Source organism: Neofelis nebulosa, chromosome 7 (assembly GCF_028018385.1).
Source record: "Neofelis nebulosa isolate mNeoNeb1 chromosome 7, mNeoNeb1.pri, whole genome shotgun sequence".
NCBI lineage: Eukaryota > Metazoa > Chordata > Mammalia > Carnivora > Felidae > Neofelis > Neofelis nebulosa.
This window is the reverse complement of record NC_080788.1, coordinates 85,247,550-85,273,650: the sequence shown is the minus strand read 5'-3', so window position 1 is coordinate 85,273,650 and position 26,101 is coordinate 85,247,550. Positions and strand designations below refer to the sequence as shown.

Sequence of the window (26,101 nt, the reverse complement as noted above, 5' to 3'; positions counted from 1 at the left end):
CTTCTTTTCTAAAAACCCTATATTTTTATTATAATGGGGTTTCAGGAAAGTACTAGAGTACATGCCATGTGTCTTACGCACTTTATGAAAAGACCCATTGATTTAAATTCTTCCCTTTCTTTTAGGCTAAAGGTGAATTTTCCTTTATTCATATCTTGCTTATTCCTTTGATAGGATTTAGAGTTACCAGCATAGCTGTTTCATCCCATTGCTAGATTATAAAGTATTTGAGTATAGATACTGTATCTCATTCATCATGTTATATCTCCTTGCATAGTATCTCATATATAGGAGGTGTCCATTAAAAATTGGTTAAATTGATTTTGGTTGCCTTGTGGCCTTTGCCTTGTTAACATTCCAGTTTGTCCAGAGCCATTTTGAGGGGTTGCCCTGGGACCTCTATTGGTTGCCATAATTAATTGATCCACCATATTTTTTACCCTATCTGTGGGATGAGGTGTGAGAGAGTGAACAGAGATAGGAAAGAAAAAGAGGAAACTATATGAGAGCTATACTATATCCATAGGTTAATTTGCATACCTATTTCATATCTCAGCAACATGTTTAGAAAGTTTAAAGTGAGGGGAGCTTGGGTGGCTCGGTCAGTTGGGTGTCAGACTTTGGCTCTGGTCATGATCTCACAGTTCATGGGTTCGAGCCCCACATCGGGCTCTGTGCTGACAGCTCAGAGCCTAGAGCCTGTTTCAAATTCTGTACCTCCCTCTCTCTTGCCCTTCCCCCACTCATGTTCTGACTCTCAGAAATAAACGTTCAAAAAAAATTTTTTTTAAAGAAATTTTAAAGTGAGTGTTTTCTAAGTGTGTTCAGGAACAACATGTCAAAGGTGTGGTTTAGAGACTATAGACCCACTTAATTTAAATTATTTTAGTATTTTTACTACTTAAAGAATAAAATATGTTAAGAATCAGGGGTGCCTGGGTGACTCAGATGATTAAGCATCTGAATTGATTTTGGCTCAGGTCGGGATTTCACAGTTCAGTTGGGCATCTGACTTCGGCTCAGGTCATGATCTCTCGGTTAATGGGTTTGAGCCTTGTGTCAGGCTCTGTACTAACAACACGGAGCCTGCTTGGGATTCTCTCTCCCTCTCTCTGCCCCTCCCCTGCTCATGCTCGCTCTAAATAAATAAATAAATAAATAAATAAATAAATAAATAAATAAATAAATAAAACTTAAAAATAAAATTTTTTTAATATGTTAAGAATCAGACTCTACAACATTCTGAACACTATTTGTAAGACCAAAGAACTCATATGATACAAAATAGTTTAACTTTTTCTCTTCTTTTTAAAATGAAAAGAGGTTTGTTCTGGGGCATCTGGGTGGCTCAGTTGGTTAAGCCTCTGACTTCAACTCGGGTCATGATCTCACAGTTCGTGAGTTCAAGCCCTGAGACGGGCTCTGTGCTGACAGCCTGGAGCCTGGAGCCCACTTCCAGTTCTGTGTCTCCCTCTCTATCTGCCCCTTCACTGATCACACTCTGTCTCTCTCTCCAAAATAAATAAACATTAAAAAAAAAATTTTTTTTTAAAGAAAAGAGGTTTGTTTTGCTCTTCAGAAAATAGATGTTTTCTCTTGTTATCTTGCCTGTGCTCTGTAAGATTTGTTGATTCTGGTCTAGTTTAATTTTTTGAGGTATATAGTTTTTATTTTTTATTATTAAGTTTTTTGTTCTAATTCCAGTATAGTTAACATACAGTGTTATATTAGTTTCAAGTGTACAATATAATAATTCAACAATTCTATACATTACTCTGCGCTCATCATGATAAGTGTACTCTTTAATCCCCATCACCTATTTCACCCATCCTCCCACCCACCTCCCCTCTGCTGACCATCAGTTTGTTCTCTAAGGTTAAGATTCCATTTTTTACTTTGTCTCTCTCTTTTTTCCCTTTATTTGTTTTCATAAATTCCACACTTGAGTGAAATCATATGGTATTTGTCCTTCTCTGACTTATTTCACTTAGCATTATACTCTCTAGCTCCGTCCATGTTATTGCAAATGGCAAATTTCATTCTTGTTTATGACTGACTAATATTCCATTGTGTGTGTGTGTGTGCGTATGTGTGTGTACACATATATACATATATATATATATGTATATATGTGTACACACACATACACATACCACCCCTTCTTTATCCATTCATCTGTTGGTGGACACTGGGACTGCTGCCATAATTTGGGTAATGTAAAGAATGTTGCAGTAAACATAGGGGTGCATGTATCCCATTGAATTAGTGCTTTTATATGTTTTCAGTAACTACCCAGTACTGCGAGTAATGGGTCATACAGTAGTCCTATTTTTACCTTTTTGAGGAACCTCCATACTGTCTTCCACAGTGGCTGCCTCAGTTTGCACTCCCACCAGTAGTGCATGAAGGTTTCTTTTTCTCTACATCCTTGCCAACATTTGTTGTTTCTTGTGTTTTTTATTTTAGTCATTCTGACAGATGTGAAGTGATATCTCATTGTAGTTCTGATTTACATTTCCCTGATGATGAGTAATGTTGAGCATCTTTTCATGTGTCTGTTGGCCATCTATACGTCTTCTTTGGAGAAATGTCTCTTCATGTCTTCTGCCCATTTAATTGGATTATTTGGTTTTTTGGTGTTCAGTCTTATATGTTCTTCATAGATTTTGGACGCTAACCCTTTATCAGATATGTCATTTGCAAATATCGTTTCCCATTCAGGAGTTTGTCATTTCGTTTTGTTGATTGTTTCCTTTGCTGTACAGAAGCTTTTCATTTTGATATAGTCCCAATAGTTTATTTTTGCTTTTGTTTCCCTTACCTTGGGAGATCTATCTAGAAAGATGTTGCTATAGCCAGTGTCAGAGAAATTATTACCTGTACTCTCTTCTAGGATTTTTATGGTTTCGGGTCTCACCTTTAGGTCTTTACTCCATTTTGAGTTTATTTCTGCATATGGTGTAAGAAAGGGGTTCAGTTTCATACTTTTGCATGTAGCTGTACAGTTTCCCAACACCATTTGTTAAAGACACTGTCTTTTTCTTGTTGCATATTCTTGCCTCTTTTGTCAAAGATTAATTGACCACATAGTTGTGGATTTATTTCTGGGTTTTCTCTTCTGTTCATTGATTTAGGTGTCTATATTTGTGCCAGAACCATACTGTTTTGATCACTCCAACTTTGTAATACAACTTGAAGTCTAGAATTGTGTTATCTCCCGTTTTGTTTTTCTTTTTCAAGTTTGCTTTGGCCATTTAGGATCCTTTGTGATTCGATACAAAATTTAGGATTGTTTGTTCTAGTTCTGTGAAAACTGCTGTTGGTGTTTTGATAGGGATTCCATTAAGTCTTGCTTTGAGTAGTATAGATATTTTAACAATATTTGTTCTTCCAGCCTATGAACATGAAATGTCTTTCCATTTCTTTGTGTCATCTTGAATTTCTTTGATCAGTGTTTGTTTTCAAAGTACAGGTCTTTAACCTCCTTGAATAAATTTATTCCTAAGTATTCTATTGTTTGGGGTATGAGGCATATAGTTAAAAAAAATTGTTTTTTAATTTTTTTTTAGTGTTGATTTATTTTTGTGAGAGAAACAGAGTGCAGGCAGGGGAGGAGCAGAGAAGGGGGAGACACAGAATCTGAAGCAGGCTTCAGGCTCTGAGCTGTCAGCACAGAACCTGAGCCGAAGTCGGACACCCAACTGACTGAGCCACCCAGGTGCCCCTAGGCATATAGTTTTTAAATAAATTATCTTGTTAGCTTTTTTAGATAAATAATATATCAAGTAAATTTTAGATGAAAAGTTAGACAAAGCCAATAAGCATATTAACATTTTACAATGTATCAATTACTTTTATTGTTTTTATATGATCCCATTTGATTCTGTGAATCATAATAGATATATTCCAATTTATGAGGATACTGACTGCCTAAGTATACAAATTCCATTGATGATGGAGCCAGAATTTGACCCTAGGGCCTTTGACTCTTAACAGTTAATGATATAATCATAGTGAGAAAAAGCTCTGAACTGGAGATTAAAAGACTATAATTATATGAATAAATTTTATAGATGTATATATGTATAAATAAATCCATCTAAAACAAATTTTCACAAGTTTATGGTTTTCATTAGATATCAAGTATCTCTCCTAGACAGTACTATTAAATATACTGTTCTTTCTCCCATTTTAAGTAGGTTAACTTCTCATATTGCCTCAACAACATCATTGAACCAATAAATATTTCTTCTTTGGTTATATGATATGGTATCTTTGTTTTCTTAAATGAACTCATTCTTCTTTAGGTGCTTCATGCAGACATCTGTACCCAAGGTTCACTTCTGCAAAATGCTGATGTTATTATAATGAATAACGTCTTCGAATATTTTCTTGATGAGGCAGAACAGGCCAGGTATGTTATTTATTCAAGCAAGAATCTGTTAAACTATATTCAGCAAAGTATGAAAAGGGGTTAGTGGGGCGCTTGGCTGGCTCAGTCAATCAGGCAACTCTTAATGTTGGGGTTATGAGTTCAAGCCCTACATTGGGTGTAGAGATTACTTAAATAAATGCATATTTTTTTAAAAAAATAAAGGATTGATAAAGTAGAAATACTTTCATATTAAACTATTTTTTAAAACAACCTCAACAAGATTATATTAACAAGGAAATGCATTATGTATAAAATAAAAATAAACTTTGATTGTCTAACTTTGTAGAATATCACATCTAATTTGCAGGGGGGAGGGTATATATAAAATTATATCATGACTCAAGCACCTGCTTAGCAATCACAGATGCAATAAAATATCTATTCCCAGTGGGCGTTTATACTTACTCTTTTCTGTTTTATTTTCTTTGAAAAAACATCTCATGTGCTATTTTATCACAAAATGATGGGAATTAATTTTTGTGAGTGTAAAGCAAGATATAAGAATATTCACCAAAATAGTGCTTAATTATCAAACTAAAAATATTTTTAAGGTGGTAATAGTTGGTTCCTAGAGTTATTCCACTCTTCAGGTAATGGAAAAATCAGCAAATCTGTTACCACTTTTTTGACTTCTCTGCCACAGTTTGATGTTTTTTTGATCCATCAGGACCAGTAGGTTCCTCTAATTGGAAAATTCCTATGGTCCATAGTCTGAGACACTGATTTTTCTGGCTAGTTAGGATTGCTGGCTTTTTATTTATCATAATGGCATATGTGTACTCTAGATGCAGGAAAGCTCCTTTCTATATGTATGAAAGGGAATTATACAAATGTTTGGATTAGTGTACCAATAAGGTTTCTACTGCAGAGAAATAAAAAGGCATATAGTTACAGACCATAAATAGTTATTACTAAGTGGACTCTCAAATGGCTAAACCTCTTCATCCTGCCACCCTTTTACCTTTTACCTTTTACCTTCACCCTGCCCCCAACTTTCTCCCTCCCTCCCTCCCTCTCTCTCTCTCTCTCTCTCTCTCTCTCTCTCTCTCACACACACACACACACACACACACACACACACACACACACACACACAAATACATATATCCAGAGGGTTGATGGGGGGTGGGAGGGAGGGGAAAATGGGTGACGGGCATTGAGGAGGGCACCTGTTGGGATGAGCACTGGGAGCACTGGGTGTTGTATAGAAACCAATTTGACAATAAATTTCATATTAAAAAATATATACATATATCCATACCCATTACTAGTAGGTTAAGGTCACTATGAAATTAACAATTTAAATATTTTAAAAAGAAACTAGTTCAGGGGCGCCTGGGTGGCTCAATGATTAAGCATCCTACTCTTGATTTCAGCTCAGGTTATGATCTCATGGTTCGTGGGATCGTCAGGCTCCGTGCCAGTTGTGGAGCCTGCTTGGGATTCTCTCTCTCCTTCTCTATCTGCCCCTCCCCTGCTCACATTCTCCTCTTTCAAAATAAATAAGTAAACATTAAAAAAAGAAAGAAAGAAACTAGTTCAACAGAAAGCTAATCATATAGTCAAAGCTCAGCCACAATGAGTGACAATTTTTGGTCACAGGCTAAAGACCAGAAACACAACATGAGCAAAGTTGTTTTAATAATGGTGCTTTCTTTAAACTTAATTTCCAGTGGACAAAGTATGATTAGCTCTTTACCTTTTTAAGTTAATGACCAGTAGCCAAAACATTACATGATTGTTGGAGAATGAAATATTAACCAGGTTTATGTTGTACAAGAAGTTAAAAGAGAAAAACACCTTAAAATCTTTGGAGATTCGGGGCGCCTGGGCCACGTGGCGCAGTCGGTTAGGCGTCCGACTTCAGCCAGGTCACGATCTCGCGGTCCGTGAGTTCGAGCCCCGCGTCGGGCTCTGGGCTGATAGCTCGGAGCCTGGAGCCTGTTTCCGATTCTGTGTCTCCCTCTCTCTCTGCCCCTCCCCTGTTCATGCTCTGTCTCTCTCTGTCCCAAAAATAAATAAAAAACGTTGAAAAAAAAAAAAAATAAAATAAAATCTTTGGAGATTCATTGTAGAAAGATTTAGACTGAAGACTGGTGAAAGCTACTGGTGAACTTGATATTGGAAATACTGCTGAATGTTTGGGCTGTTTTAAAAGCTTTCTTGGTACATTCAGTCACAAACTCTCATTGTTCAGTGAATAGGTTTTGGCTACATAAGTTGGTTCGGTCATTTCTCCTAAATTAGTCTAGTGCAATGAAGTCTAAATATAGTCAGCCCAGAGCCTGACGCAGGGCTCGAACTCACGGACCGTGAGATCGTGACCTGGCTGAAGTCGGACGCTTAACCGACTGCGCCACCCAGGCGCCCCTGTACATGGTATTTCGTCGTGCTTTCAACCAGGCTGGCCCCACTAAACCATATTGTCCAGAAGTCTTTCCATTAAATATTTTTGACAACCAAATAAAGTATGATTTCACTCTTGATGTTATTTTTAAAAATGTAATCTACATATTCTGCTTTATTGTTAGCTTTTTCTTGGTTTCTGGCTTCTGTGGCCTTTCTCCACGTCCCTTTCCCCTCTCTGCCTCTCCCCAGCCCTTTTCCATCCGCAGATCCAGTTTTGACACACTTCATCAAGAGTTTAAGGGGCGTTAACTGCTGATCCACCTTTACCTCGTGTATTGGTCCTGAGAACTGAGTTTTTGCCTTACAGTACCTGGTAGTAACACAAATCCCCATCTTGTTAAATCTCTTCAATACTGAACTAAAAAATTTCCCAATTTCTAATTTGCTGCTATAATCCTGTTTCCTGCAGGCAAACACTTTTGCCCACCTGGATTTCTAGGTATTGCTTATGCTGCATTTTCTCTTGTCATTTTCTTTTTTTTTTTTTTTTTTATGTGTTCAGTATCTGGTAAAACCTAAAATATAAGTTTTTTTTTTGTTTTTTTTTTTGTTTTTTTTTTTGTTTTTTTTTTTTTTTTTTAAATATAAGTTTTTAATATGTTGCAGAGCCTGGGAATATATCAGCCATAATGTAAGGAAACAAGGATCCTTATTAGTAACAGTACCAAGCCTTGAAGATTCTCTCTCAAGTCTTCAGGTATGTAAGCCTCTTTCCCAGCATTTTTATTGTCAAAACTTTTCTTCTACTTTTTTCTTTTTTTTTTTTTTTAAACATTTTTATTTATTTTAGAGAGACAGAGCATGAGCAGGGGAGGGGCAAAGAGAGAGGGAGACACAGAATCCGAAGCAGGCTCCAGGCTCTGAGCTGTCAGCACAGAGCCTAACTCAGGGCTCAGACCCATGAACCATGAAATCGTGACCTGAGCTGAAGTTGTCCGCTTAACCGACTGAGCCACCCAGGTGCCCCTCTTCTACTTTTTTCTGGTAGCTATTACAATATTCTGGAAATGCTTTTTCTGGATATAGTGACATATGATTGAAAGAATGCAAAAGCCTATGGCTTAAGAACTGGTTTGTAGTTTTTTCATTGACCTCAAGAGCTCAGAAATTATAATTCTTATCTTGGTATTGATTCCTTTGCTTCTCCACCTGGTTTTTCCAACTGGGGGATTACAGTTTTAGGTTAACAAATGCTCTTAAATGTTTGTAAGAAGCTTAGAACACCCACATCATAACATTTCCCTTAGAACAAAAGGAACAGAGTTGTTCAAGGCTTCTAGAATAAGATATGTAGATTGGAGGTCCATGTACTCTGTGTAGTTTGGAATTTTATGCAGTCCACTTCTTTGTTCCTCAGATTCTCCATATAAAATAAGCCCAGAGCGCCTGAGTGGCTCAGTAGGTTGAACATACGACTTTGGCTAAAGTCGTGATCTCATCATGGATTTGAGTCCCATGTCTAGCTTTGTGTTGACAGGGTGGAGGCTGCTCTGGATTCTCTGTCTACCTCTCTCTCTGCCCCTCTCCAACAGGCTTTCTCTCTCTTTCTCAAAAATAAACATTTTTTTGAAAAGGACAGATTTTTAAAAATAAAATAAATAAGGCCCATACTTACTAAGTTTCAACCCAATAAATTGACCTTTATATAAAGATTCATTAGTATTTATAAAGTTCTTAGAGACCCCCAGATGAAAGATACTGTTGTACTTCTCAATAATGGAGTGCTATAGTTTTTTTTAGTAGCACTTTCCTTACCTATAAGCACTGCCAAATTTAAGTACCTATTTCTTCCTTAAAAAAAGACTAAACAATCATCAATAATACTGTAAGAACTTTTTGTTAATCATCTAAATTACAAAAGTAATTCATGTTTGCCATAAAAAGGGAAATAATCCTGAGATACATTAAAAAAAGATATTAATCTCCCCATTCCCTCCATTTAATTCTTTTCCGGAGAGACCCATCTCATGAGTGGTATAATCCTACCATACTTTTCCATACTTATAAAAATGTGTCTTTTAAATATATGGTCTCCAATTTATTATTTCTATATTGATTTGAAGTAACTTGGTGAATTTTCACTTAACAAAATAATAATTTTCACGCTAAATATGTAAATCTGTCTAGATAACCACTGGAAATTATTACTTAAGAATACATAAGTATTCATACATAAATTTATACATAAATTTTTTAATAACTTTATTGCTTTCTTGTTTAATGAATCTTCTTTAACCAGATATATTCATTGGTGGCTCTAGAATTTCTGTGCCATGGAGACTCAAGTTTACAATGCAGAGGAAGGTGGGGGGAGCAGATAAAAGTTATGGGGGGGGAGTAGATTAGCCCCTCTCATGTAGTCCCTTAGCACCATCACTGTGTATGTATGAATAGTTTTTTCTGTTCTCTGTGTATTCTCATTGTTCTAGTCTTTTATTGTTTAAACCTAATAATAATTATTAAACTAGTTACATTAAAACAATTACTCTATTCTGCATTTTCTTTTTTCTTTCAAGTTCCAAAATCATAGTAAATTAAATCCTGAATCCACAGACCTGCCATGTAGTACAGCAAAGAATTGTTCATATGAGGGGCACCTGGGTGGCTCAGTCAGTTGAGTGTCTGACTCTTGGTTTTGGATCAGGTCATGATCTCATGGTTTCATGAGTTCGAGCCCTGCGTCAGTCTGTGTGCTGGCAGCACAGAGCCTGCTTGGGATTCTCTCTCTCTCCCTCTGTGCCCCTCCCCCACTTGCACTGTCTGTGTCTCTCTCAAAATAAATAAATAAACTTTAAAAATATTGTTCATATAACACTATGTAAACTTAGTCCTGCTCATTGTAAAAAAAATCTCTTGTATTCGGTTACTTAGTTCATCATGATTTCTTGAGTTCCAGAGAACAGGATCATTCTGCAGTTTACATGTGTTTTTATAATCTTTCTCTTCCAGATTAATATACAGTTATCTCCCTGGGTTGAAGAGGTACCATTGAACTACGATGTATACCCAGAGAAGCATATTGACAGAGAAGCTCTTGAACAAATTCATTTGTATAAGATTCTGTGACGTTAAAATAGTCCTATCTCAGTGTAATGTTTTGTGGTGTATATTACAAATTAATTTTTTAAAAATCTCCCCAATACCCTAACATATGTTTCTGTATTTTCCTTTCTAGTCTTTGTATATATGTTTACATATTTGTAAATAGTTATATGGGTATATATAAATATACATAGTTGTGTATAGACACATAGTTGTGTCTCTATACGAGTTTAATTAAATATCGGAATATTTTTGGTTTTCCCATTTCTTTTATCTTGTTTAAAACATAAATATAGGGGCATCTGGGTTGCTCAGTTGCTTGAATGTCTGACTCTTGATATCAGCTCAGGTCATGATCTGAGGGTCGTGAGATGGAGCCCAACGTTGGGCTCCACGCTGAGGGTGGAGCCCGCTTGGGATTCATTCTCTCTCTCTCTCTCTCTCTCTCTCTCTCTCTCTCTCTCTCTCTCTCTCCCTCTCCCTCCCTCCCTCCCCCTCTCCCCCTCCCTCCCTCCCTCCCTTTGCCCCTCTCCCCCTCTTTCTCTCTCTCTCTCAAATAAATAAACAAACAAACCACATAAATATGTCTTTCTTTAGTCACTAACTCTGCATATCAATCCAGATAGGACAAAAAAGATCAGAAGGTGTTTTTATCACAAAAGAAGGGTAGAGGGGAAGAAGGTAGGTTACATTAGATCCCATTTATTAGATTTCTATTCTGTAAGATTCCTTGTATACAGCTTTATGTGAAAAGGCTAGCACAAGGACTAAAGTAAAATATAATTAAGATACTTATAGCTGTTATTTGTATAACTATTTTATACATAATTAAATGTATCGGTTTACTGTAATAGCAAATATTTAGGCACTTAAATTTCAAACATAACAAACAATACTAATGCAGCAAATACATAAGATACAAATAGTAATCACACATGAAAAAATAAGTTTATTAGTAACAGTGCATAATTACAGAACGTTTATTGAATTTCACTTGATTGTGTACCTATTCTTTTTAATAGGTTTTTTTTTAAAATATTTATTTATTTTAGAGAGAGAGACAGAGTATGAGCAGGAGAGGGGCAGAGAGAGAGAGACACAGAATCTCAAGCAGGCTCCAGGCTCTGTGCTGTCAGCACAGAGCCCAACACAGGGCTCAAACCCACGAACCACAAGATCATGACCTGAGCTAAAGTCAGACACTTAACCAACTGAGCCACCCAAGCATACCAATTGGGCACCTTTTCTTAAGAAACTATATTTCTGGGGCACCTGGGTGGCTTATTCAGTTAAGCATCTGACTCTTGATCTCAGCTCAGGTTACAATCTTATGATTCTGGGATTGAGCCCCACGTCAGGCTCTGTCCTGGAGCCTGCTTGGAGTTCCCTCTCTGCCCCTCCCCTACTCACACACTCAATCACTCTCTAAGAAAGAAAGAAAAAGAAAAGAAGAAAGAAAGGAAGGAAAGAGAAAGAAACTGTATTTTCTAAACTCTGATTCCCATTTGTCTTAGTGCTTGTTGAACTTCGAAAGCAAAATTTGCTTGCTCTGGCCCTGGGTATATGCCAGAACTCCCATTCTAGAATGCACTGGGCAGGACAAGAGAGATAACATTAGCAACACATGAAGGGACAAGTCTATTTGTAAATCATTCAGCCCCTAAGCTCTAAAATAAAAATAAATATTCAGCTATCATTAGTAGAATATATTCAAGAGCATAGAATATCAGTGGTTTCCATAGATACATGCATAAAGTTACAGAAAAAATTGACAATTATTTTTTTAAGTTTATTTTTTTTAGTAATCTCTGCACCCAATGTGGGGCTTGAACTCATGACCCCAAGATCAAGAGTTGCCCTACCGATTGAACCAGCCAGATGTCCCAACCATTGTTTAAATACTGTTGTCACTGCAATGATTTTAGTTATGTTAAACTATATATAAACTATTTTAGTTGTGTTAAACTATGGATCTTTAGTTGATAGAATGGAAAAGAAGGTATAAAAATGTATAAAATACAAAATACTGGAAATTATTCTATGTAATATTTATGCCATTAATACAGTTTTTAGTAAATGAGGCAAATATTAGAACTATAGGATATTGAGGAGACATTCTTACACCAGTATTAAAATTCTGTGTGTAAAATTCTTTAATATAGACTTTAATATAGATTTTTATGTATAGACTTTGAAATGTCTGTATGTTTGTCTAGATGTCTCTAGACATACTGTCATTAAAAAGGCTAGTTTCTCACTTGGGGAAAATTTTTCATCTATGGAATTTTACGCTCCAGTTTGTTACTCCTTGTGTGTCTCACAAGGTTCAGGGGAAAAAGGGTGGTGGAGCTAAGATATTTCTGTATTTCAGCAGCCAAATGAAAAAAAATCACAAAACATTTTTTCATATTACTAGTGATCAGACTACTAAAAACATTAAGATTACAGTAAATGTCTGAATTATTTAACTCTTTACCTCCTAAAATATGTGACCAATTTGATGAAAGAGTTAAACTGATAGAAAACAAAATTGTTTTTAGAATTTTTTTCTAAAAAGTTTAGATATAAGGTAAGGACAGATGTTCCTAGTAAAGGGAACAGCATGTGCAGAGGCATAAAGAATAGAGAGTATTTCAGTATGACTAGACCCCAGGGTAGGAAGGATTACATGAGGGCCATGAAATAGATGGATGCCAGACCAGGAAGGGCATGGTATACCAAGCAAAGGAGATCACATTTTATTCTGAGTCAGGGTGAGCCATTAAAAGATTTTAAGCAGAAAAAAAAAAAAAAAAAAAAGATTTTAAGCAGTATATTGATATGGTCAGAATAAAATTATAGAAGCCACTATGGTGGTCCAGTGAACTGAGTAGGAATGAGCTAAGACATTGTCTCCAAGGATGTATAGAAAAGAGTCAAGAGGTATTTAGGAGGTCTCAGCTCTTTGTTAGGGAGTACATAAATCCAGAATTGGAGAGGGTTTAAAAATTACATTTATGAAGATACATAAGAAAATCAGTGTGGCATTACAGCAAGTTTATTAGGTCAAAAGATAATAGCAAGAAATCTACTGAATCCAACCTTATACTATCAGCATAAAAATAGTTAAATACTAAGTATTTTGGCAAAAAAGAATGCTAGGAGGCAAAAATTATGACAATAGCTTAAAAAGGAACCTGCCATCACACACACACACACACACACACACACAAAACAAGGATATTAATTAGCATTAAAGAGAAGGATTTGGGTGGGGCATAAAGTTCCAAACATTTTTCATGTAAATAAATGAAGAATCTAGCTGACGGGGGGAAAAAACCTAAAGGTTTCACTGGGGACATGCTAGCATAGTAAAAGAGTTCTCCTTTTCAGAACTCGTTTCTGACAAACAATATTAACTAAACCAGCCTTGTTTGGCAGCTGTAAATTCCCTAGACTTGCCCAGATGCCTAAAGCAACCCAACCACTTTAGACTGTAGTTTACCTACTTGTAAATTAAGTTAATTAATGTTTTTGGACCATGAGTTTCACAGGAGTATTATGTACATTATCTGAATCATAACTACCTTGAGATACACACATGGAAGAGCACATAAATAGAATACAAATTGAAATTGATTTTAGTCTCTCTAAAGACGTGCCCCAAGAAAATTGATAGATATAATAATCATAATTGTATCAAGGATCCTTGTTTCCAAGAACTTTCAAATTCAAGTTCTTTTTGCCAGCAATAATGATCATTGGTTGTTACATTCTCCAAATCTTCTTGTTTTCTTAAATTTCTACTTTCTTTGAGGAAGATAAGGAAAAGAAAAATGTGCCCAAGATAACCTAGGAATAAATTGAATATGGATTAATGAAAATATAATCCTGTAGGCTAAGAAGAAAAAAAATGTATGAAAAATCTGAATCTAACGGCAGATAAAGATCACAGGCTATGAAATCAGTTCTTAAACAGGCTCTATTAAAGCACATCCATACTGACCTAAATCAAAGACAGACTTCTAAGGGGGCCTAGGTGGCTCAGTCAGTTAAGCATCCGACTTCAGCTTAGGTCATGATCTCCCGGTTAGTGGGTTCAAGCCCTGAATCTGGCTCTGTGCTGACGTTCAACCTGGAGCCTGCTTCAGATACTGTGTCTCCAGCTCTCTCTGCCTCTCCCCTGCTCATGTTTTTCTCTTCTCTCAAAAACAAAGAAACATTAGATCTTTAAAAGACACACTTCCAGATCAGGAAGTAATATATATTTAAATGCTGAGCCATCAGCCATCAAGAAAGATTTTCAGGTAAAAAAAAAACAAAAACAAAAAACACCCTAAATTCATCGATACAGATTTTGTACTTGATGCATTACTGAGCCTGACAACAACCCAATGAAGTGGGAGCTACTAATCCTATTTAACAGATGAGTAAACTGAGTTTTAGTGAAGGTAAGAAACTTTCCAAAAGTTGTACGGCTGGTAAATGGCACAGCCAGGATTTAATTCTATTTTCTATCTAAACTCCAAAGCCTATGCTCTTTTGTTATGCTGCCTCTCTCTTAAATTTCATAGTCTAATATTAACCACTAAATTAACAGATTATTATGGAGAGAAGAAACTTCCTTATTTTGCCTTTGGATTCCTCATCAATGTGAGAATTGCTTTAGTAATTATCAAATGTGTGGGTTGCAACTGTGATTTTTTTTAAGTTTATTTAAATTTCAGCTAGTTCATATACAGTATAACAGTAGTTGCAGATATGTATAATATAGTGATTCCACACTTCATATGACAGCCAGCACTCATCACTACAAGTGCTCTCCATAATCCCCATCACCCATTTTCCCCTCCCCCCACCCCGCTACAGGTGTGATTTATAAATCTGATGGATGCTTAAACCAAGAGGAAAAGTTTCTAGGTCATAGATCACATTTGGCTTTTGTATGAAAGAGAGGTACAACAGGGCTTTAATATAATTGATACTGATTAATACTATGATTATAACATCCTAGATGGAAATTATCAATGTTTTATTATTATTATTTTTATATTTTATATTTTATTAATATAATTATATAATATTATATTTTATATTTTTATTAATATAAAATTATTAATGTTTTTACATTGAAAGCTACCTATATAAAAAGGTTCAATTTCTTCATTTTTGTCCACTTACTAAATTATTCATACATTGTAAAATAATACCTGAACTTTTCAAAAGCAACTGAAGACAAAACATGCCAAGATTTTGGTTCACAGGCAGAAAGGGTAACGAGTTCAGACTATAGATAATTTACCTAAAATAATGACTCAGGTTTTGGATTCCAGCTTTATTTTTTCCTTGCCAAACAAACATTATTATTTAGGTCAGACTGCAAGGTGCAAATAAGAAGAGCCATTCTTTCTGTTGGAAGATGAAGAATTTGGAGAAGCACAGATTTTTAGTTAGAAGTTACCTTAGGATAAACCAGTTCAAATCCATTTTCTTAGAGAAAGAAAATTATATCTGGAACTTCTTTGCCAAGTGGGAAAAAGCAACTTCCTTAAAATAGATCTGCATTTTGGTGGTAACATGGGACCCACAATTTATGGGGTAAAACGAAGCTTGCAAAGTACTTTACGTTGGTGTTGAGAAATTGGATCCTTCCTACATTGCTGGTAGGAATATAAGTTGGTAGGCGCCGTGGAAAACAGTTTGGTAGTTCCTCAAAATGTTAGCCATAGAGTTGCCATATGACCTACCAATTCCACTCCTAGATATATACCCAAGAAAAAGGAAAACTCACATCCAACCTCAAAACTTGTACACAAATGTTCATAGTACATTATTTAAAATAGCCAAAAAACAGGGTGGGGAAACAAATATCCATCAACTAGTAAATGGATAAATAAATAATGTATAAATAATTCTATACCATGGAATTTTATTCAGAATAAAAAGAAACCAAGGATTGATACATGCTAGCACATGGGTGAATCTTGAATACTTCATGCTAAGTGAAAGAAACGAGTCACAAAAGATCACGTCACAAAATGAGTCACGAAAGATCGCATGTTGTATGCTTCTATTTAAATGAAATGTCCAGAATAGGCAAATGTACAGAAAGTACATCAGTGGTTGCTTAGAGCTGGGAGGGGGAAGAGAGGGGATAGGAAGTGTCTATTAATAGGTATGGGGTTTCTTTTTGGGGTGATAAAAATAGTAAAATTAGATCATGGTGATAGCTGCATACATAACTGTGAATAGAGGAAAAACCATTGAATGGTACACTTTAGATGGTTGAAATTGTATATGAATTACATCTAAATAAAATTGTTAAAGTAAAAAAAATGAGGTACCAAAATTACTTTAGGTTGTAAACGATACCTGTGGCTTTCTCCTTATAAGAGTTGGGTAATTTAGCACAGCAGTGTTTATACTATTAAATCATGAAGTAAGAAGACTACCTATAGTTAGCTTAACAAGTACATGCTTGATTCTCAGAAAGCAAATAATTACATTAAAAATTATGCTAATCTCAAGTTCATTAGAAGAAATGAGATAATTTTAGTACTCTTACTATTTTGTATATTTGTGATCATAAAGTTATCTGAAAACAGTGTAAACCAGTGGTCTTCTATTCTTCCACCCATGCAAATCCACTGGAGATCCTGGATGAATGTCTAGTATTTTCAGAGCCTTCACACATTTTTTAGCACTGAAAATAACTTTTCCATTTATGACTATAGTCATGAAACAAGATCTGGAACATGTCTCACTGACAAAGGTCTAAAAGAAGGCAAGCTGCCCAAAAACCAAGGAGGCAGCAGGCCTAAAAGCAATTGAATACACTGTCCTTTTTTTTTCTGTACTTAGTAACAGTAACTGAACTTAGATACCAGAACACATAGATGCATACATACTCAAAACTGTCAGAAGGCTCTTGGGTAGGAAAAGAGTAGCACTGATAAAATATATCTTTGATCACTGCAAAAGCACTACAATTTTTACAGGTAAAACACTGAAGAAACCAATTTGCAGGCTCTATTAATATACACATTTAGAATTCTAACTAGCTCTTGTAAGTACTACATCTAATATTAATACTGGTGTCAAACCATACAGTTTTATTGAAGTGTAATCAATATAAAATAATCTGCAAGAAGTACAGTAAGTGTACCATGACATAGGTATACACCTCTGAATCCATTACCATAATCAAGAGGACAAACATTTCCATCCCCACTAAGGTTTTCTCTTATTTCTTTGTCATCTATCCCTCCCTTGACCCCTGTCCCAGGCAATCGCTGATCTGATTTCTGTTGTGATAGATTAGTTTGCTTTACATAAATGGAACCATACTGTACACATTTGTCAAACTTCTCTCATTCAGCATAAGGATTTTAATGTCTATCCATTTTGCACATATCAATAATTTATTCCTTTTTACTGATGAATAGTGTTCAATAGTGTGGATTTACTACCATTTAAATACTACTACCACTGTAGATCTTCCAACTTTGTTTCTCTTCAAAAATTTTGTGGCTACTCTAGGCCCTTTGTATTTCCATACAAATTTCAGAATCTACTTGTAAATTTCCACAGATAATCCTGCTGGATTTTTTTCATTGAGATTACATTGAATCCATAGATCAATTTGGAGAGGAATGGCATCTTAATATGAGTTTTCTGGGGCGACTGGCTGGCTCAGTCAGTGGAGCATCTGATTCTAGATCTCGGGATTGTAGGTTGGAATCCCACAATGAGTGTAGAGATTACTTTTAAATCTTTTTAAAAAACAATGCTGAGTTTTCTGACCCAAGAATAAGGCATGTCTTTCCATTTACTTAGGTCTTTAATTTTTCTCAGCAATGTTTTACAGCTTTTAGTGTACAGGTCTTATGCTTCCTTTGTTAAGTTTATTCCTAAGCATTTCATTGTGTTTTTTGTTTCAACATTTATTTATTTATTTATTTATTTATTTATTTATTTATTTATTTATATAGGGGAGAACACAAGCAGGGGAGGGGAAGAGAGAGAGAGGGACAGAGGATCCCAAGCAGGCTCTGCGCTGACAGGCTGACAGCAGCGAGCCCAATGTGAGTCGTAAACTCTCAAACCTCGAGGTCATGACCTGAGCCGAAGTCCAACACTCAACTGACTGAGCCACCCAGGTGCCCCCTCAAACTTTTATTTAAGTTCTAGTTAGTTAACATATACTGTAATATTGGTTTCAGGAGTAGAATTCAGTGATTCATCACTTACGTATAACACCCAGTGCTCATCGTAACAAGTACCCTCCTTAATACCCATCACCCATTTAGCCCATCCCCTATCCACCTCCCTACATCAACTTCAGTTTGTTATCTATAGTTAAGAGTCTCTTATGGTTTGCTTCCCTCTCTTGTTTAACCCACATGTCCATCTGTTTTGTTCCTTCAATTCTACATATGAGTGAAATTATATGGTATTTGTTTCTCTGACTTTTTTCACTTAGCATAATACACTCTAGCTCCATCCACATCATTGCAAATGGCAAGATTTAATTCTTTTTGATGGCTGAGTAATATTCCATTGTATATATGTACCATCTCTTCTTTATCCATTCATCAGTCTGTGGACATTTGGGCTCTTTCCATAGTTTGGCTATTGTTGATAATGCTGCTATAAACATCAGGGTGCATGTGCCCCCTTTGAATCAGTCTTTTTGTATCTTTTGGGTAAATACCTAATAGTACAATTGCTGGATGATAAGGTAGTTCTACTGTTGTTGTTTTTTGTTTTTTTGTTTTTTTTTTTTTTTTTTGAGAGAGAGAGAGAAACAGAGCATTCAAGCATAAACAAGGGAAGGACAGAGGGAGAGAGGGGGAGAGAATCCCAAACTGGCTCTATGCTCAGCACAGAGCCCAACAGTCTGAAGGGGAATCATGACCTGAGCTGAAATCAAGAGTCAGACACTCAACCAACTGAGCCACCCAGCTGCTCCAGATTATTTGCTTTTTGGATGGTGAGTTTGAGAAGTTTTTTATAGATTTTGGATACTGTTTATCAAATATGTCATTTACAAATATCTTCCATTCCTTAAGCTGCCTTTTAGTCTTGTTGATTGTTTCCTTCACTGTGCAGAAGCTTTTTATCTTGATGAAGTCCCAATAGTTCATTTTTGCTTTTGTTTCCCTTGCCTCCAGAGACCTGTCTAGTAAGAAGTTGCTATGGCCGAGGTCAAAGAGGTTGCTGCCTATGTTCTCCTCTAGGATTTTGATGGTTTCCTGTCTCACATTTAGGTCTTTCATCCATTTTGAATTTATTTTTGAGTACAGTGTAACAAAGTGGTTCAGTTTCCTTCTTCTGCATGTCACTGTCCAGTTTTGTCAACACCATTTGTTGAAGAGACTGTCTTTTTTCCATTGGATATTCTTTCCTGCTTTGTCAAGGATTAGCTGACCATATCATTGTGGGTAAGCATTTCATATTTTAATGTTTTTAATGAATGGTATTTAAATTTTTTTTCAATTTCTGATTGTTGCTAGTATATAGAAGTACAATTGATATTTATGTATTGACCTGTATTCTGCAATCTTGCCAAATTCACTTATTTGTACTAGTAGATTTCTTATTGATTCCTTCAGAAAAAGTTTTACTTTTTCTCTTCCAATTTATAAACTTTTGTTTCTTTACTTGCCTTATTGCAGTAGCTCTGACTTCCAGTAAAATGTTCAACTGAAGTGGTAAGGACAACTTTGTCTTGTTTCCAATCTAATGGGGAAAGAGCACTTAGTCTTTCATTTTTAAGTATGATATTAGCCATAGGTTTTCAGGACATGCCCTTTATTAGTTAAATGAATTTCCCTTCTATTCCTGGTTTGCTGAGAGTGTTAGCATAAGTGGATATTAATTTTGTCAAATTATTTTTATTGAGATGATCAAATGTTTCTCTTTTTAAGTCTGCAAAAGTTGTGAACTACATTGTTTGACTTTTCAAATGGTAAACCAACTTTGCAGCCCTGAGATAAACCCTCCTTGGTTATGAAATATTATTGTTTTTATAAATTATTGGGTTTGATTTGCTAGAATTTTAAATCCATGTTCGTAAGGAATATTGATATATAGACAATAGTTGTTGTTGTTCTTGTTATTACCTTGAAATGTCTTTGGTTTTGGTGTTAGGCTAATGCTTGCCTCTGACAATTTCTGCCTTTACATTGTGTGTTTAGACCATTTACATTTACTGTAATTGTTGATATAATTGAGTTAAAATTTATCATTTTTCTTTTTGTTTTCTATTTGTCTCATCTATTGTTTGCTTTTTATTCTCGTCCTATCTTCTTTTGTATTAATCAGAACACTTTTGATGATTTTATTTTGTCTTCTTTATCTGCTTATTAGCAATACATGTTGTTTTTTTAAATGACTGCATTAGAGGGGTGCCTGGGTAGCTCATTTGGTTAAGTGTCCCATTCACGATTTCTACTATGATCTTGCATTTGGTGAGTTCAAACCCCACATTGGGCTCTGCACTGACAGTGCGAAGTCTGCTTGGGATTCTCTCTCTCACCCCTCTCTTTCTGCCCCTACCCAACTCACGCTCTCTCTCTCTCTCAAAATAAATAAATAAACTTTAAAAAAAAAATGGCTGCATTAGAGTTCATAGTTCATCTTTAACTCATCACAGTCTACCTTACATAATATTATACTAATTCACATATAGTATAAAGACCTTACCACCATATATTTCCTTTTGTCCCCACCCAGTCCTTATGCTATTGTTGTCATATGTATTTACTTCCACGTGTATTATAGACCCCACCATACATGGCTATTATTTTTTGCTTTAAATGGATCATTATTTTAAAGATAACTTTAAAGTAAGGGAAAAGTCTTTTATATTTATCCCCACATTTGCCATTTCTAGTGCTCCTCATTTCTTTGTGTAGATCCATATTTACAGTCGGTTATCATTTACCTTGTGCCTGAAGAGCTTCCTTTTTCCGTTTTTCAGCTGGTGTACTGGTGATGAATTCTCTCAGCTTTTCTATGTCTAAAAATGTCTTTATTTTGACTTCATTTTTAAAAGATTTTTGCTGGGTCTAGGATTCTACATTAACGGTTTTATCTTTCAGTAGTTTAAGGATATTCTATGTGCACTCTGGCACCGCTCCTGTCATCCTTACTTTTGTTTCTCTGTATTTGTATCTTGTTTCTCTGGCTCCTTTTAATATTTTCCTTTTTTTAATGTTTTTATTTATTTTTGAGGGAGAGAGTATGAGTAGGTGAGGGACAGAGAGAGAGGGGGACAGAGGATCTAAAGCAGGCTCTGGGCTAAAAGCAACAATCCCATGCTGGGCTCGAACTGACCAACCATGAGATCATGACCTGAGCCGAAGTTGGACACTCAACTGACTGAGCCACCCAGGTGCCCCTGCTTGTATTATTTCCTTTTTGTTACTGGTCCTCAACAATTGCATTTTGATTTGAATTGCTGTGTTTTATTTCATTTTTCTCTTGCTTGGGATTTTTTTAGTTTCTTGGATCTGTGAGTTTATACTTCTCATGATATATAGAAAAATTTGGGTTATGATTTCTTCATATATGCATTCCATTCATCAATCTTTCTCCTCCCCTTTGAGACTCTGAGGACACATACGTTAGGCTACATGGTGTCCTGCAGTTCAGTGATGCTTTGTTCTTTTTTACCCCAGTCTTCTATCTTTCTGTGTTTCATTTTGAACAATTTCTATTGTTGTGTCTCCAAGTTTACTAATCTTTTTTTTTTTAAGTAATCTCTAACACCCAACGTGGGGCTCAAACTCAAGACCCTGAGATCAAGAGTGGCATACTGTACTGACTGAGCCAGCTGAGCACCCTAAACTTACTAACATTTTATTCAGCAGTGTCCAATCTGCTGTTAATCTCATTCAGAGTATCGTTCATTTTAAGCATTGCTTCTTTTTTCATCTCCGGAAGTTTGATTTGGGTCCTTTTAAGATCTTACATACCTCTTATCATGCTCACACTTTCCTCTAACTTTTTGAAGATATGGAGTTGTATTATAATAGCTGTTTTAATGTTCCTAATTAATTTAACTTATTCTGTCATCTGTGTCATTTCTGGGGCTGTTTCTATTAATTTTTTTTTCATTATAGGTTGTATTTGCCTGCTTGCTGGAATGCCTTCTAATTTTTTATTGCATGCCATTGTGCTGTGGTTTTTTTGTATAAACATTTTTGGGCTTTGTTCTGGGATACATTTATGTTACTTGGAAACAGTTTGAGCCTTTCAAGTCTCACGTTCAAGCTTTGTTGGGCAGGTCCAGAAGAGCCCTTCATTTACGGCTTATTGGCCCAACTGCTAAGGTGATAACCTTCTGAAGACTCTACTCGATGCCCTACATATGAGGTCTTTCCACGCTATCTGGTTGGAACACAAATTATTCCTGACCCTGTGTGACTCCCAAGTTTTGTTGTGCTTCTTCTTTTCCAGTGATTTTTTTCCTCTGGCCCTGGTAGTTTTCTCACATGCCTGTACCGATCAGTACTCAACTGAAGACTCAAGAGGTACTCTCCCAAGCTCTTCTTTTGTGCAGCTCTCTCCTCTGGTTTTCAACCTGAAATTCTGATGCTTTCACCTCCCAGATCTTCCAACTCTGTTTCCTCTGCTCAGAGAGGTGACCGAGCTTTGCTTGGGTTCCTCCTCCCTATGCTGCAGCCTGAAAAAATCTCCTGCAGCCAGAGCAATTATAGGAATTTCCTTCTCTGAAAAATCTCTGTCCTGCACTGCCTGCTCTTTGATCCCTGAAAACTATGACTTCATACATTTTGTCCAGTTTCTAAATTATTTTAGGTGAGAGACTAATTCTGGTCTCTGGTGATAGCAGATATCATACCATATATTTTTTTTATTTCCTATTTTAAGTTTTTTGAATCATTTCTCAAGATGGAGGAAGCTAATAAAGTGGGAAAGGCAAAAAAGCCTGAAATGAACAATTAAGAAACGCAAGAAACAATCACGATACTTTGACAAAATGTAGTACTAGCTAATAACTAAATACCCAAAGCCTTTCAGAAAACATGTCAAAAACCCTTTTAATCATTACCATATCTCAACTTTACAGCTTCAAGTATTAAACAGACTCTAGCACTGGCAGCTTTTGGAAAACCCACCCTTCACTGCAGTTTTACCTGTGAGTAAAATTGGAAAATTTTTCTTTAAATTATGAAAGATATTGAGCATAAAACTTAATTTTCAAGTGACCAGATTTTACTCTAATGAAGCCAAAGATGAGTATGGTCGTTTTTCCAGCACAAGTTATAGAATGATAGTCAGAAGAAATTACTTTAAAAAGAAATTTTTCAGGGGTGCCTGGGTGGCTCAGTCAGTTAAGGGTCCAACTTTGGCTCTGGTCATGATCTCGTGGTTCGTGAATTCGAGCCTAGCATCAGGCTATGTGATGATGACAACTTGGAAACTGGAGCCGGTTTCAGATTCTGTGTCTCCCTCTCTTTCTCTGCCCCTCTCCCACTCATGTGCACGGGCTTTCTCTCTCTCTCAAAAATAAATAAACATTAAAAAATTTGTAATAAATAAAAAAGAAAAGAAAATTTTCAGGGGTTCCTGGGTGGCTCAGTTGGTTGAGTGTCTGACTTTGACTCAGGTCATGATCTCATGGTTTGTGAGTTTGAGCCCTGCGTCAGGGTCTATGCTGACAGCTTGGAGCCTGGAGCCTGCTTCAGATTCTGTGTCTCCCTCTTTTTCTGCCCCTGCCCTGTTCTCACACACACTCTCTCTCTCTCTGTCTCAAAAATAAACATTTAAAAAAATAAAAGAAAGCTTTCAAAGTGAAATAATAAATATATTTTCCCCTGTGAGGGGGAAAATCACCTCAGATGAGTTATCTCACTTTTTCCAAACAAAGAAATAATCGGGCTGACCAAAGGCATGGAAAGTTTCAAACACACATAAAGGGTGGTACAACTGAAAAGGGCTTGTAATACAGCAAGCTGGCCACCAGGCTTAATCACCTAAAAGCTGTATTGTCAGCATTCCTGTCAAATGGATGAATGAGCCCAGAAGGATACTTCTGATAAAAAAAAAAAGGAAGGCACAGTAGAAATGTTACTATGTAAGAGTGCCAATAGGCAAGAGAGGTGGTAATTATCCTTCACTAATCACCTAAAAATACAGCATCTTCTCCTTTTTGAGGGTCCCAATGATCCCCACCTGCTGACTTTCACATCTTTCTGTTATTTCCTCCCATTGTGTGTCGGCTGGACCCAGTGACTTGCTTCTCATGAATAGAATATGGCAAAAGTGATGGAAAGGTGTGTCTGAGATTAGTTTACATAAGACTATGACTTCCATCTTCATCTCTCTCTCTCTCTTGCTCTCTCACTTGCTCACTGTGATGGAGGAGACTGCCATGTTGTGAACCACTCAGTGGTTAGGTCTAGGTGGCAAAGAACAGAGGGCAGCTTCCAGTCAACAGTCAGAAAGGAACTGAGGCCCTTAGTGCAACATAGTGAGAGGAACTAAATCCTCCCAGTGTCCTCCAAGTAAGATAGAAGTGGATCCACCTCTAGTCAAGCATTAAGAACACTGAAAACACTGCAGCCACAGCTAACACCTTGACTGCAGCCTTGTGAGAGACCCAGAGTCAGAAGACCCAACTAAGCTACGTCTACCTTCCTTACCCATAGACGCTATAAGAGAGTAAATGTCTATTGCTTTTATTCATGAAGTGGTAACTTGTACAGCAATAGAAAACTAATACAGATTCCATATGATAAATAGTAACTTATCCCTAACTCAAATTTCACTTAAGAAGAAGTGAATTTGCATCTGAGAAGATTTATTCTTTACCCAGTCAAGGTAGTTATTGTCCAGAAAAAGCTTAGATACATGCCAAGTGATCGTATCATGATCTTACTTCTGAGTTTAGAAATTAATCTGAAAGAATTGTAGTTTCCAGTCATATTTTTCCATTAAGAAACTATGAGGTTCTATTTTTATGAGCCATAAGTACAATTTTCCACTATTCTGAAAAATAATATACTCCTAGCTCTGTAGTAACTATGGTTGATTCCGGAAATAAGTATTCTGTAGTGGAAATTATCAGAACTGTGGATTTGAATAGACCTAGCTATTTAAATAAACAGCCACCATTTTGTGAAAATTCAAAAGGAGAACAAATGATGTGACAATTCTCATAAATAGTTCATTTAAGAAATTATTCTCGGGGCACCTGGGTGGCTCAGTCAGTTAAGCATCCAGCTCTTGATTTCAGCTCAGGTCATGATCTCACAGTTTGTGAGACTAAGCCCCAAGTGGACTCCTTGCTGACAACAAGGAGCCTGCTTGGGTTTCTCTCTCTCCCTCTCTCAGTCTGCCCCTACCTCCCTGCACACAGATGCTCTCTCTCTCTCAAAATAAGTAAATAAACTTTTAAAAGAGTTATTCTCAAACTAGTGGATATATTGATGTTTCTATAGTTCTTTAAAATCTACTTCTAGATTTTATATGCTCTTTGGTGTATATGATACATTTTATAATAAAAACCAAGTTAAAAAAATCAAACAAGCCTTCTGCCTTCTTCTGATATTTAAGACTTTATTTAAAAGTCAAGCTGTAAAGGGTGCATATGGTAGTCATCTGAAAAAAGATGTGCCTTCTAAGCTTCTATTAAGTTTAACATACTTTAGTTCTCCTAAAATTTTTTAAGTTACCTGTTTACCAAAGATCCAACCATTCAGGTCCTCCAAAATTAATCCTTTTGTTTTGTTTTGTTAATTTTTGACCGGGGGGGGGGGGGGGCAGGGAGAGAGAGAGAATCTTAAGCAGGCTTCATGCCCAGCATGGCGCCCAGTGCGGGGTTTGAATCCTACAACCCTGGGATCGTGACCTGAGTGGAAATCAAGAGTCAGATACTCAACAGAATGAGCCACCCAGGTGCTTTTTAGTCCTTTTGTTTTCAAAGATAAAGGTGAAAAAGCAAAAAATAAAGAGAAGCTACACAATAAGAAAAAAGGTAAATTGCTTCTGCAGTTACCTCCTTTTTTCATCTGCCACAGGTTTAAACATTTGTCTACATGGATTGATCTCTTCCTTTTCTCAAATATTCAGTCAGAATACCTGAATCTCAGAATTCAGATCAGATCAGTCTGAATCTCAGAATTCAGTCAGAAGGGCTACTTCTGACACTGATATTATGAATCCCACTATCCATTTATTACTCATTCTGAGTATTACTATTAATAT

General features: G+C 36.2%; 1 protein-coding gene across 10 annotated transcripts in view; it reads left to right on the top strand.

Moving 5' to 3' along the window:
- The window catches only part of LOC131517092 (uncharacterized), a 63,439-nt gene that overhangs the window by 31,113 nt on the left and 6,225 nt on the right, over nucleotides 1–26,101 (top strand). For 2 of the 10 annotated variants that reach the window (XR_009264380.1, XR_009264379.1), the window contains exons 6-9: nucleotides 4,308–4,414; nucleotides 7,451–7,541; nucleotides 18,664–19,308; nucleotides 22,331–23,030. Coding sequence is in view for 4 of the 10 variants with exons in the window: in XM_058738818.1 (XP_058594801.1) it covers nucleotides 4,308–4,414; nucleotides 7,451–7,541; nucleotides 15,237–15,422 (384 nt within the window). In the remaining 6 variants the exon portion in view is untranslated. Of the gene's footprint in view, nucleotides 1–4,307; nucleotides 4,415–7,450; nucleotides 7,542–9,793; nucleotides 9,938–15,236; nucleotides 18,635–18,663; nucleotides 19,309–22,330; nucleotides 23,031–26,101 lie in introns of those variants that run through there. The other 8 variants (XM_058738818.1, XM_058738817.1, XR_009264384.1 and 5 more) reach the window with 7 other exon arrangements.